At 36.4% G+C, this 15,191-nt stretch overlaps 1 protein-coding gene across 3 annotated transcripts in view; it reads left to right on the top strand.

Annotated features, from left to right (window-relative positions):
- LOC146004369 (modular serine protease-like) overlaps positions 1-15,191 on the top strand; it is a 122,213-nt gene that overhangs the window by 27,023 nt on the left and 79,999 nt on the right. For all 3 annotated transcript variants that reach the window (XM_083143164.1, XM_083143166.1, XM_083143163.1), the window contains exons 2-3: positions 10,760-10,835; positions 11,830-11,946. In XM_083143164.1, coding sequence (XP_082999290.1) covers positions 10,760-10,835; positions 11,830-11,946 — 193 coding nt within the window. The remainder of the gene's footprint in view (positions 1-10,759; positions 10,836-11,829; positions 11,947-15,191) is intronic.

Raw genomic sequence — 15,191 nt, 5'->3', positions numbered from 1 at the left:
TCAAGTAATCCTTATAATCTGAAATCCAAAACAAGTCTTACAGCTAGATCTATCAATTGTGGTGATGAACCTGATGAATCACAAAATGAGAATGGTGCCATGAATATGGTGAAGTGCTGCAAAGACCCCTATAAGGAAAGGTTGGTAGCTTGTGAAAATTGTGGCCATTGGTATCATTTACAATGTTTGGGTTTGTCCGATAAGCATTGGGAGTTATACCAGTTAAATGAAAATTATTTCTGTACAGATTGTGATCCATCTTATGATCCGTTCAGTATTGAAGCTTTTGTGAAATGGAAAAGAAGTCAAGAAAATGTTCAAGAAATTGACATTCGTCCTTCTGTGTTGGCAGAGACGTCAACGGGGCAAAGTAATGTTCCTTTTCAAATGTTTGATCTGCTGGCAGAGTTAAGAAAAATGAGCGAGTCACAACAGATGGATTTACAAAAATTAGGGAAACTCAAGATTCTATGAGGCAAACTCAAGAGTCTCAACAGCTTGAGTTTACAAAAATGAGGCAAACTCAAGAGTCTCAACAGCTTGAGTTTACAAAAATGAGGCAAACTCAAGAATCTCAACAGCTTGAGTTTACAAAAATGAGGCAAACTCAAGAGTCTCATCAGCTTGAGTTTACAAAAATCAGGGAATCTCAACAGGAAATTCAAAATTCACAGCAACTACTCAAGCTTGACTTCCACGAATTGAGTACATCGTTAGGAAAGGAATTAGCTGAAGTTGCCGAGTCCTGCAAATTAGCAACACGTTCATTACATCAGGAAATGGAAAGAGAAGTGCAATTACTAACAGAGAAAATCGAGGAAGTCAACACTACTTGTACAGAGAATTCTGATAAACTTGCTGGATTGACTGATCAGATTACAGAATGCCAGAACAATGTTTCAGGGTTGTCTCGGCAAGTTCAAAGACTTGAAGTCGTTGTGAGCAAGGACGAAGTAACTAAGCGCGTGGAAACATGTGAGGAAAATATTGCTAAGTTGACATCTAATATTTCGACTAATGTTGAATCAAGTAATACTGTACAAGTTTACAGTTCTCATGTGAATAGTAACTGTCAACCTGGTATTACAATCGCATTGCTTCACAAAGACACAAACGTTCTAGAAATAATCGAGTGAGAACTAGTAATACTAACAAGTTATGTCAATCAATCCGTTCCTTATATTCTGATGGTTCTGGTCAGGAAAGAAAGAGGCAAGTAAACCAAAAGTCAGCAAATCCGCAAAATCATCGATGTGATTATCCTGACAATTGTATGCGTTCGCTTACTCAAGAACCTCGACGGTTGGTAAGATTGAATGAACTTACTGTTCTTCCTAAATATTCTGGGGATCCTGAAAAATCAAGTCCACGTAAGTTTATTAAAACTTTAACGTCCTACTTAGACTTACTGCAAGTTCCTGACATGCAAAGGCTTGAATGTATTACTAATTGTTTTCAAGGACCTGCAGAAGGGTGTGGTATAATACTCATGTCGATTCGTTTACATCGTACAAACAGTTTGTTGACGAATTTCTGAATCACTACACGTCTTATTCGTTAACTCAGGCTCAATTATCTGAACTTAGAAGTCGTAAATATGATCCTAAATCGACGAGTAGTATGGAAGTTTTTGCTATTCGTACGCATTCAGCATATTATAATTTAGTTGATCGTCCGAATGATGCAGAAGTTATTGATATTTTAATCAATCAGTTGCCCACATCTATTGCACAAACAATATTAGCTGCTAGATTAGTTAAAATGGATGATGTAATTGCGTTACTAAAGAGGTTGGATTTAGTGAATTCAAGATCAAACAAGAGTTTTAATGTTCATGATAATGTACGTGAAAAAAATTTCCGACATGATGGGAATAATTCTAAAAGTTTTACCGACAATAATAGTGCAAGGGCAAAACTGAGAGTTCAGAGTGTTGCTAAAAGTTCATCGTTTGTGAACGATGATGAACCTAATGGAAATCAAGGTTCAAGACGTAGCGTAGACCTAATGATACTGTTCATTTTGTTTCTTCTAGCGATGAAAATAAAATAAATAAGATTCCACGTACAGATGTTCCGTTTGTTTAATAGAAATAATAATTTTGGGAAACCTAAACTAACTAACAGACCATATAATCGTTACAGACGTAATGGTGCAGGAACTCAAAATTTCCGGCAAAATAGAAGTCCACAAAGCTCACGATACTTCAACAATAATGGTAGATTTATGAGCAACAGTTTCAATGCCAGAAACGAGCAAGAACAACAGCAATTTACACTGCGTCCTCACTCTCAGTTCTCTAACAATAATTTCCACTCATTCCAACCATGCAGTGTATGTGCCAATTGCGGATATTCGTCTTCTCAGTTGTCAACGGGAAACAGTTGCAATGCAATTGCAGTGGCGAATACTCCATTAAATGAAAATGCTCCATCTTTCGATCCAAGAGAAACTTCTTGTAAACAGTTCATTTCTTCTGTCCCTGAAGCAAATTTAAACGAACGTCGCGGGTGAACGTGGACCAGTTTGCTCGCACTAACATAATGGAGGGTCCGTCTAAATCATATCGTAGTGATAATATAGGCACAACTTGTCAGTATGCTGTATTAAATAATTCCGTTTTACCTGAAGTTGATCATTGTTATCCACTTTCAATATTTTTTCAATTAGATTGGTACGAAGATGAACCTACTTGGATTTTAAATGATACTGGTATACCTACTCCTATTACTGATCAACCTTTGATCACAGGAACAGTTTGCGGTATTACGATACAGTGTGTCATCGACAGTGGAAGCCAGTGTAATTTAGTCAGTTATGAATTATGGTGCAGTATAAAATCAATTATTCCGAGTGCCAAACTGGATACAGTGGATCAACTTAAGTTATTGCCGTTTGCAGGACATCAGAAGTTTCGTGTTGCTGGTCGGAAGATTATATGTATTTCAATTAACTCGGAAGTTTTTACTTTGGAGATGTTCGTATTGAAGCAACTGCATGCTGAATTAATTCTCGGAATACCATTTTTAAGGCAATACAAAGCTGTACTCGATTTTAGAAGAAACGAAATTAGTTTGATGGCGTCTACTGGTTCCGAATTGGTTCAGCCATTTAACTGTAGCAAAATCACAACTGATAGGGATCGCTGCCAGATGCAGGAAGTTACTATAGTCAAAGAAGCAGAAAATTTACTTGTCGTTTCTCTAGATCAGATCACAGCGAAGGTGTGGTCGTGTGAATCACTCAACACGGAGCAGCAGTCTCAGCTTGAGAATCTAATAATAGAATATCATAGTTTGTTTTCTGATCGACCCCGATCTGCATTCGTAGAACCTTATCAAATTGAACTAGACACAAAGGAACCAATCAAGGCACCTATATATCCTGTACCGTTCGCCAAAAGAGCAGCGTTGGAAAGGGAACTAGAGAAATGGAAGGCCTGGGGAATAATTAAAGAGATGTCTTCGCCTTATTTAAACCCAGTACATATCGTCCCAAAATCTAATGGTGAGTGGCGTCCAGTGATGGATTTTCGTCGCCTAAACCAACATGTAATTTCACCACTTACCCATGTTGAACCTATAAACGAGCTACTTCAACATTTTAAGGGTGCAATATATTTTTCTTCGATTGATCTCTCCTGTGGATATTTTCAAATACCACTTACGCCCGACTCATATAAGTACACAGCTTTTTCGTATCGAGGACGACAGCACGTGTTTTGTTACTTGCCATTTGGTATAAAATCAGCTGTTTCTGTTTTTGTTGAGAGAATGAATAAGGTGTTTGGACCAGAGACTCATTCATTTCTGATGATATATGTGGATGACATTTTAATATTTAGCCCAACAATAGAGAAACATTTTGAACATCTTGATTATGTTCTACAGACATTGCAGATGACGAACATGTCCATAAAATTTGCCAAATGCAAATTTTTCCAAACGGAAATTAAGTTTTTGGGTCATGTGGTGTCTGGTTCCGAGATTAAGGTCGATCATGATAAAGACTCAGCTATTCTACAGTGTCCTGTTCCTCAAAACAAAAAGTCACTTCGCAAATTTTTAGGACTGTCAAATTGGAGGAATCGTTTTATGCAGGGATTTTCAGATATCGCTAGCCCATTATATCATCTTTTACGCAAGAATGTGCCATTTTATTGGACACCTCAGTGTCAAGAAGCTTTCTTGTTATTAAAGAATGCTCTAATTTCAGCACCAGCATTGAGTCAACCAGACTTTGAGTTGAGGTTTTGTGTTTCTGTTGATGCAAGCCAGAAAGGATTAGGTTGTGTACTTTGGCAAGTTGATAATGATGAAATTCGTGTCATACAATACGGCAGTCGTTCTCTTAGAGGAGCAGAGATTACATATAGTACACACGAATTGGAATGTTTAGCTATATTATTTGCTCTGGAGAAATTTGCTATATATCTTAAAGGAACTGATTTCAACTTATATTCAGATCATAAGTCGTTGTCTTGGCTTAAAACTGCACAATCACTTAATTCTCGTCTTACGAGATGGGCTCTCAAACTGCAGTGTTTTGATTTCACGTTATATCATGTCCCAGGAGTTTCGAATAATATTGCTGATACGTTGAGCAGATTTCCGCCTTGTACTACTTATTCTGCACTTGATGATAAATTATATATCAATCAAGTAATTATGGAAGATTCACAAGATGATACTTCTTCTATTTGGTTAAAAGCTCAACGAGCAGATGAAAAATGCAATAATATAATTTCTCACCTGGAAGATAGTACAACGGATAAAGACTTTACAAAGTATCTTCTTCACAACAAAATTCTTTTTTATAAACCCAATTCAGATGAAATTTGTAAACTTGTAGTGTCACTTGAGCTTATACCTTTGGTATTGCACAAAATACATGATTTAAATGGACATTTTGGTTATCAGAAGGTTTTAACAGCTTGTAGAAGAGCATATTTTTGGCCGTACATGAGAAAATCAATTTGAAATTACCTGAAAGATTGCTTAGAATGTGCACAAACAAAGATTGTAGGTCGGCCGTTGCGGAGAGATGAATATCACGTCGTTTCTCACAAACCACACGATTTCCTCTCTATTGATTTAATCGGAAAATTACCAAGATCACGTACATATGAATATCTCCTCACAATTGTAGACGTTATGTCAAAGTTTGTTATGATTTATCCATTAAGAAAAGCGACTGCCAGGGAAATTATCAATCGTTTTGAAGAACAATATTTTAAACATTACCCTGTATGCAATGTATTATTATCAGATTGTGGAAGCCAATTTACATCAAATGAGTGGAAAGCCTACATGGATTCAAGGAAAATTAAGCATATTACTACCACTACATACAATCCGAAATCTAATCCTATTGAGAGGTACAATAAGGAGGTTGTTAGATTATTGCGATTATTCTGCAATGATAATCACACCGGTTGGTATCCAAAAATAAATTCTATTATTCAGTTATTAAATCATTCATGCTCTTCAGTTACCGGATTATCTCCTAGTGAACTTTTCTTACATGAAGATATGAAGGACTCAATATTTGAAGAAATCGGCTGGCCAGAACAAATTAAATCTTTGCCATGGAAACGCAAATTGTTTTTAGCAGAAATCAAGACTAGACAATCTAGAAGAAGTAGAAAGATTAAGAATGCATTGAACTCGATCAAACTTCAAACAGGAGATTTGGTTATGATAAAAAATAGGCAAGTTAGTTCTAAAATTAACAGCCAGATTCATAAATTGTTCAACTTGTATATTGGGCCATTCCTTGTCAAGGAAATTAAGGACAATAATGCAATTCTTTACACAATGAACCAGCAATATTATGACAAGGTGAACTTTTCAAATCTTCGAGTGTTTAACTGTTCGGAAGAAAAGAGGAATCAACTCTTGGCTGAAAATTAAATTTATGAGAGTAGATACTGGAAAAAGGAACCATTCTGTTTATTATTTTGTACAATTGAATGTTGTATTATGTTCTGATTTGTTATTACCTGTTAGGCACAAATCTGTTTATGTGCACGTTGTTGTCGAATGTCAGATAATATTATCCATTTGTAACTTTGTTTTAGTTATGTTGATACACATCTGACTGATTTATAAATGAAAACTCCTCCTCGTTGTTTCGTAGTTTTCATTTTCCCGGAGGAGGGGAATGTTGTGACGGTCCTGTGAATCCGCACAATATGATTATATGTTTATTGAAATTATTAATTTCATATTATAAAAATCAATTTATATTAACATTTAAAAATATGTATAATTATTACTTTGTACAACGTTAATTATGTTTTATGTTATTTATTGCACTATACGCTGTATAAACGAGATATTTGGAATTATAATGTTGCTATAGCAACAAGAATCAATAGTCATTATGTGGTAATGTGTGTGACTAAAAATGGAAATATAGGTACAGTAGAAGAGGTGAGACAAGAAACTCTCCCACCGATGTGCTGGATCGGAAACGCGGCAAGCGCATGCACGAACTTCCCCTATGGTGCACACAGGCAGGGTTGCCGAACGTCTTAATGTTGTGTGAGCACCGAGAAACAATGCGATCGACTTGCCTGTCTTCATTTAAAGTGTGTGTTTGTTTTGTGTGCAGTGTACTTGCTAGCATGGAAGCTTGCAGTTCAGAGAAAGCAAGTAAACTCGGTGGACGGAAAGTAATCCACAGCCAAGGGCGAGAAATTGTATATAATGTATTTGTATTTATGAAAGACGAGGTGGGAGTTCGTATGTCCGAAAACCAGTTGCAAAGGAGGGTGGCTCGCGCATGTGGTGTTTCATTCAGCAGGTGTGAGAAGAATTGTACTAATAGAAAGTAAAGCATGCACTACGTTGAAGAAACACTTTCATACACCCCATATAACACGATCTCGCCGAAAAATCAGAAGTCATATAGACGAGTTCGATAAGTGTGTTGTTAGGCGTGTTGTGCACGAATTTCACCTTACGGACGGGGAAGGTATCCGAAGGGTTTTGAAACAAAGAATAGAGTTCCAAGGCAGTGTCTGGTGTGTGCGCAAGATAATACGTGACCTAGAGTTTAAGTGGGAAAAGCAGAAAATAATAGACAATTGCTTATAGAAAAGGACGAAATAAGAAGTTTACGTTCATCGTACCTCAAAGCCATAAAAATCTTTCGTCGACAAAGACGACCCATTGTTTACGTTGACGGACTTATTTTCACAGCTCGACAACAAAGAAAGAAGCTTGGGTGGATGGAACCGCGGCTGCCGTCAAAGCACCGGTGTCTAAAGGGCAACGTGTAATTGTTGTACATGCTGGAGGTTAATGTTCAAATCTGGAAAATCTTTTGGCGATTAATACCATGATATGAATGCCAATTTTTTTTATTATTATTATTTGATATATTTTATTTTACTTCGCGTTTTGTGCCTCTTGGCTAATTTACGAAGATGGGGATGAGTGATGACATGATGAAATTGATGAATGGACATTTACAAACAACCATGACCGAGCGGGATTCGAACCCGGGACCCTTGGCGTCGCAGCGCGATGTGCTAACCACTCAGCCACAGGGTCCGGGAGAAGTTTATCACAAATTTGACACAAAACAGTGTTGTTGTTGTTGACAACGCCTCATGCCATAACGTACAAATAAATCCTGCGACTTCTTCCTCCTCCCGAAAAGACATTATGATTCATTCAGTGGCTCGTTCAAAACAACACCCCCTTTGACGCACACCAGAATTGTATTCCTTGGTGAAAATTAACAAACCCAGTTTGAAGATGTTCAAAATTGATTCCATCTTAGCAGAACGCGGTCATTCAGTTGTATGTTTACCACCATACCACTCAGATCGTCTTGCTTAGTTTTCTTGTGTTCTCGTTCTGCGTAGACATTTGACCCGTATGCACTGCCAACCCTGCTTCTGTGCGTCCTTCCCCTACGTATGGCTTGGGCGTGAGGCCGCGAGGAGTTTCTTGTCTTACCTATTTTACTGAACTGCATATTGCTCAGTTATTTCACTAATAGAATAGACCCATAGAAGTTGTATCTTCACCTTCGCGTTTTAGTTTCAAATATATATGAACGAAATGTAATCGTGCAAATGATTGACTTGTGAATGTCACAATTCTCAGACTCCTTTACAAGGTCGACATTTTTCCGACCTCATCCCCACATAAATCGGATTTGGGGCTCCCCCAGGTCTGTAGCCAGAATTAGTCTCCAGGAGGGCTCACAGGTTATCAGGGGGGGGCTTGTAAACCAAGTTCATTTTTCTAAAGTTTAATAGTATTAAATGAAGGTAAATTATGTGTGTCAGGGTCATTAAGTTAATGTAAAATATAAAATTTAGAGATATTTAAAAAAACAACTAGTATTTGTATATCTTCTCAAACATCTCCTGAAGTGTTACTTGACTGGTAGTGACAGCATCCATTAATGCACACTCCATATTATTTTGATGACACAATTATTATATCATACAAGTAAAATTGAACAATACTCACTTCATAGTTCCTACCGTACATTCCACCTCCAGCAGATGCAATAAAACTCCCCTTGATTTCCAAAACTTGGAATCTATTGACATTTGACGTAGATTTGGAAAGAATGTGGATGATGACATCAAAGTCACAGATTTCTGTCAAAGGAGAGGCTGCAACAGGGGTTGGGAAGGTACAGATAAAGAAGCTTTCCTCTGGAAGAAATTTCTAAAGTCTAGAACTGGGATTCCCAAAGTTTTTCTTTTCACGGCTCCTTTAGTATTTCAAGATTTTTCCACTGCGCCCAAATCAGAATGTTGGCCTATCTAGCATTTGCAACCCTCAGTTAGTGTGGTTGGGTTGCTTCAAATTCAGAAACATCTTTTTGTAAAAACATGCCAGAAATTTTTGGGGGGTTGAACCCTGATGATTCTGTATATAGAGCCTTACCATTATTTTCGTTATCTCATTACAGATGAGTAAGAAATGAAAGGTGTGAGAAGAACAAAATATGATGGCTGTAATGACAAAATTTCAAAATGTCACAGAACAACTTTATTTAATTTAGTTGCATCAAACCAGACACCACAGAAAGTAGTTTTGCAGGAGATTGAAAGGAAACCAGTTTTCTCTACCAAGTGTAGGTAATAATTGATGCAGTACCTTGTTATAGACAGCAAACGTTTTGGGTTGCTACCTCTGAATCACCTCTCACACCTGTCCCATTCACCCCTGATGTTTGTACTTGAACCTCTGCCCACCATTATATTGCTTCAACATATTACATCTGGCAAAGAAAATAATTTCATCAAAGGTTTCTCCAGTGCCAGTGGTTCTGAAAATTTCGGGGGTTAATCCCCCTCCCTCATAACTCCTGAAGATATAATCTCGAAGATTTTAGATTTTCAGATATGGAATATCTCCTAGTTACTTACTTGGGTAAATATGCGATAACGCCCGGACAAATTTCACTCATTTATTTCCTTAATTTTACCACTGGTACTTACCTATTTTGCCTTGCGGAACATTCTTTAAGCTGAAGTTATGCCTTTTTCCATAAAATACTGTCAACTTTTCATATTACGATTGATTATTTGTCTTACTTGTTCCGCTTCTGTAATAGACAATATGGCGTGCACTTGTAATGGATCATCGCGCGTCATGACGCGCCAGCGTGTGTTTTGTCGATTTTCAGTGTGCAAGCAGTGTTTCAAACCTTCATGATGGAAAATTACGTACTATTTCGATTTTTTTTTCATGTTTACCTCCACAAACCATTGGCGTTATCCCCAAAATCCATCCACGGATAGCCCACAAACCATTCACACAAGGTTAGGTTAGGTTCCATTAGCACTCATTTCACCCCTAAATTCATCGAAAAAAGAAAGTGCGGCGAACATAGATAAAAATAGAAATTTTCGTAAAAGAACGCACGTTTGGAAACACTGCAGAGATTGCATGACTTTCAACGCTCTCGCCATCTGCACGCACACAATGGAAACAACGGCATAATGTGGCAGGCAATGCCAATTTCTTACGTAAAATGTGATTAGTTCTTGTTCGGCAGCATTAAACTACGAAGTTTTTACTTTGCATGAAAGAAAATACCTCCAAGAATGTCCAGAATGCTAAAGAAACTCATTTCAGTAAGTACTTTCTCCTGTAAATTTGAAGAAATCCGTCCGGGCGATATCGCATATTTACCCTTACTTGTATTTATCTAAGAGTTATGGATATTTACTAGTATTCCATATTATAACCCCCCTTTTTTTATCATTTCCTGTCATATTCCATATTTGAAGCATTTTTCTTAGTGCAGAAATTAGACATTTTTATAATTTCAATTGTTTTGTTGTTTCTATTTTGTTTTTAAGATAACTGAATGGTGGACACTCTATGAAACATATGAAAGTGTAACATAATTTTCTAAAGTCAGCTGAATTTGCAAAAAGAAAGTTTGGTGTTCCATATTTACAGTTTACTACATGACTTGGTTGGTTAGTTGATTTGGTGTTTTAAGTTCACTCTATGTACAGGAACGCTAATTTGGGACTGGACCTACAGTTTAAAGTTGGATCCGAACCACCGTATGCCTCCACCGGGTATAAAACCCGTGACCCCTTGATTACAAGGTGACAACGTTATAGTTTCCTGTGTGTGTGTGTGTGTGTGTATATATATATATATATATATATATATATATATATATATATATATATATATATATATATATATATATAAATGTGTGTGTGTGTGTGTATCTACATGTTCTTTTGTTATTTATTTTGTAGTACTGGCATTGATGTTAGAGGCCATAGCAAGAAATACCACTGAATATAGAATCCGTCGACAAGCAGAAAAATGCAAGTAAGTAGCCTGTGATTGAACTATATGCTTTGCGAACTAATTGTAACTGTTTCACTGAAAATAAAATGAGCTGAAGATGTGCTTACTGCTTATGCTCCCTGTGTACCAAGCAGGACCTGATATTCATATTTCATTGGTGATGGGTGCTTCAACGAACTCATCAGTTAGGTGGTGGCAGATTAAGGATCTTCTCTTGTGTTTAGCAGATGACCCCCTTTTTATGTCCCCAGATCACCACCATGATTATCGAAGACTTATTGTTAGCTTTAGATATCTCAAGCAAAGTGGTCATTTCAATCTTAATGTATCTAAAATTTTTAGTAATTAAATAAATGTCAGAGTGTGCAATCTCCATCTATTGTTATGTTATTTGATACTAATCTGTTTATGCAAAGAGGATCCTTTATAATGTGATAGACTATCATCTGATAATTATTTCCATGGGCATCTTGATGGCATGGTGGTAACATTGTTGCCTTGTAATCAGGGTGTACCAGATTCGATAACTCTTGGAGGCACATAGTGGTTCAGATTCTATAAACTGTAGGTCCAGTCCCAATTAACCAATATGAGAATATAGTGGAGTTAAAACGAACACTCAAACTATTGATAATGATTTTCACAGGCGACAAAATGTCATTTCTGAATTTCCCATAGTTTTGTAAATAGAGAATTGAATTCACTAAATATTGTTTCTGCTTGACCTTTCAAGTTATTTAATTTCAAAATTTTTACCGTATCTGAGGTGTGAATGTATGTCCATAATAAATATTTCTACCTTCTCAAAGACGAACAGATGTAGCGGCATTGAATAATAAAGTGTGTAACCCTAAAAGATGTAATTAAGTTAGAACATACTATTTTTTTTCAATCTTTGGTATTTTATTTATGTGTATCTCTAGTTTCTCTGTAATTAGTAAGTATTGTTTGTAACAGGTTTCGTAGCAATAGGAGTTTTGCAGGTAATGTCACATATTGTTGTTATTATTTTCAGAATATCTGAATTCCAGTGTGTGTCCGGAGGATGCATACCATTCTCAAGAGCATGTGATGGGAAACCAGACTGTCCTGATAACTCAGATGAAAGATATGGAACATGTAGGAAAACTATGTAAGATTAAATATATACATTTATAACATTTATAATTTTTAAGGTTAAAGTTATTTGTAAGTATTACTGAAAGTTATCTGTTAGTGTTTACTCTTCCAATGAACTTCAATCAGAATAAAAGTGATTCATTTCAATACAATTTTAGCCAAGCAAAAATGTTTCAAATTAGAATTAATATGACCATGGCCAATCATGTTAAGTGATTCACTCTCGATCTCATCCTCAAAGTTTGTATGTTGAATCTGCCTTTGACATTGATGTTTCTTTGTAAGTGGCCCGTCATTGAAACATAATATTTACAGCCACCATCTTCAGCTAAACGCTCTACATGCATGTCATATATCAGGTGTTCCCAAACATTTTCATTCCACTGCACCCTTAGTTTTTCAAGATTTTTCTGTGGCACCTAAATCAGAATGTAGACGTATCTAACACTTGCAATGCTCAGTTAGTATGGTTAAGTTGCTTGCCTTAAGTTAAAAAATAAACATATATTTTATATGTAAAAGTATTAAGTATTTGAAACAATCATATAATTTCAGTGAACATTTTGCGGCACCCCTGTAAGTCAACCACGGCACCCCAGGGTGTCATGATGCACACTTTGGGAACCACTGTTACTTACTTACTTACTTCCTCTAATCCCTTTCTGCCATCATAGCGTAGGGTTGGTTGCCTCGATCCATCTCCTCCATTCCTGTCTGTTTCCCATCATTCTCTTCATCATACTTATTGTCTTATTCCTTTCTCTTCCAATCTTTTCCATTCTGTCTTCAAACATTATCCTTGGTCTTCCTTTACCTCTCCTACCTTGCACCTTTACTTCTAGAATTTGCTTTACCTTTTTGTCTTCATTCATTCTGAATACATGTCCCCACCACTTTAGCTGTCTTTTTTCAATTGTTTTCTCTAGCGACTCCTGTTCCACCTCTCTTCTTATTCTTTCATTCCTCACTTTATCTCTCCTAGTCTTATTAACAGCTCTTCTCAGGTATTTCATTTCACTAGCCTGAATTTTACTCAGATGTTTATCTTGAAGTGGTAAACTTTCCATTCCATATGTTAATGTAGGGACCAATACTGATTTGTATAGCTGCATTTTTGTCTTTACTGCCACTCCTTTCTTTCCCATTATTGTTTTACTGAACTGATAATATACTGTATTTGCTTTTCTTTTCCTATTTAGGATTTCTTCATCACACCTACCATCACTTGTTATGATGGTTCCTAAATATTCATATTCATCTACTTCTTCCAAGTTCTCGTTTCCATATCTAATTGCTATTTCATGATCTTTTTCTCCTTTTGCCACCTGCATAACTTTACTTTTCTTGATATTAATCTTCATCCCTTTTCTCGCAAGTTCTTCTCCCCATTCTATTACGCTCCTCTGTAGATTCTCTTCACTACTAGCAATTAAGACTATATCATCAGCATATAGCAGTACTTGCAGTTGTACTACTCTCATATTCCAATATCCTATTTGTACTCTTGGGGTTCTTCTTTTGCAAATTTTAGTTATTTCATCCATTACATTAATGAAAAGTAAAGGACTGAGACTATCTCCCTGTTTAATTCCTTTTCCTATTTGAAATTCCTTAGACTCGTTTCCTTCTATTCTTACTATTCCTTTTACATCCTTATATACACTTCTTATTGCTTTAATAAGTTCCTTAGGTACTTCCTTACTTTCTAATGCCTCCCACAGATATTTTCTAGGTACAGAGTCAAATGCCGCTTTCAAATCTAGAAATGCTAGGTATATTCTTTTATTTTTGTCCAGCATTTTCCCCATCATTGTTCTTAATATAAAAATGTGATCTTGAGTCTGTCTCCCAGGTCTAAATCCAGCTTGTTCCTCTTCAAGTTTTCCCTCTATGATTTTTCTCAGCCTCCTTTCCAATATATTCGTATACATCTTATATACCACTGATGATAGACATATTGCTCTATAATTATCACATTCCTTATTACTCCCTTTCTTGTGTACTGGCACAATTATGTTCCTTTTCCACTCTTCTGGTATAGTCTTAGTTCTCCATACTTCCCTTAATATATTCAGTAGTATTTCAGCCATTCTTGGTCCTCCATATTTTATAAGTTCTGGTGCTATTCCATCCCATCCTGCTGCTTTCCCAATTCGTATCCGTTTAATTACTTCTCTCACTTCATTCTCTGTTATCATCATATCTTCTTCTACATGCTCCTCCTCTTCTCTGTTTCTTATTCTCTCATCCTCCTCCTGTTCCTGTTCCTGCTCCTCATCTTGTTCTTGCTCATTTGTCCTATCCTTGAACTTTTCTTCATAGTATTTTCTCCATTCCTCCATCACATTCTCCCTTCCTATGACTAATACATTTTCCTTATTTCTTATAGCTCTTGCTGCTTTTCCCCATTTTCCTTTCAGACTTTTGACCATATTCCAGAACTGCTTTCTATGCTCTACAAAACTTTCTTCAATATCATTTCCAAACTTCTCCCATGATTTTCGCTTTGCCTCCTCTACAGCCAATTTACTCTCATTTCTTTTTTGCACATATATTAACCTATGTTCCTCTGATCTTAATTCTAGGTAATTCTACCATGCTTTCTTTTTCTCTTTCACTTTCCTCTTTACTTCATCCGTCCACCAATTAGTTCTTTTCCTTTTTGTATTCACCCTAACTTTGCCACATACTTCAATTGCTGCATACAGTATCACTTCCTTAAATTTTTCCCACATACTGTCAATTTCCATTTCTCTTATTTCCAATTCGTTCAACCTTTCTTCTACTAATTCCTTATACTGTTTTCTCTTCTCTTCCTTAGCCAGCTGCTTTACTTGTATCTTTTCAAACTTCCTATCTCTTTCTCTATTATTCCTCTTAAATCTTGTTATAGCTATTAGCAGTCTGTGGTCAGTACTCAATTCAGCACCTCGAATTACCTTTACATCCATAAAGGCATATCGAAGTGCTCTTGCGTAAATTATGTAGTCTATTATACTCTTTGCCTCCCTTCCCTCAGCTTCATAAGTGATTTTATGAATTTTCTTATGCTGGAAAAAGGAGTTTCCTTGTAGCAATTGGTTCTCTACACAGAATTCTATTAATCTTTGTCCATTTTCATTTGTCATACTTTCCCCTCCATATGGTCCCATACAACCATGTGACCTTATCCTATTGTTTCCAGTTCTACCATTAAGATCTCCCATCAATATTACCTTCCTATTCTCTTCATTCTCTTTATTCACTACTCTTTGTAAT

The sequence above is a fragment of the Lepisma saccharinum genome, chromosome 21 (assembly GCF_977018435.1).
Source record: "Lepisma saccharinum chromosome 21, izLepSacc3.1, whole genome shotgun sequence".
NCBI lineage: Eukaryota > Metazoa > Arthropoda > Insecta > Zygentoma > Lepismatidae > Lepisma > Lepisma saccharinum.
The sequence above is the reverse complement of the archived record's forward strand: the minus strand, read 5'-3'. Positions and strand labels throughout refer to the sequence as shown.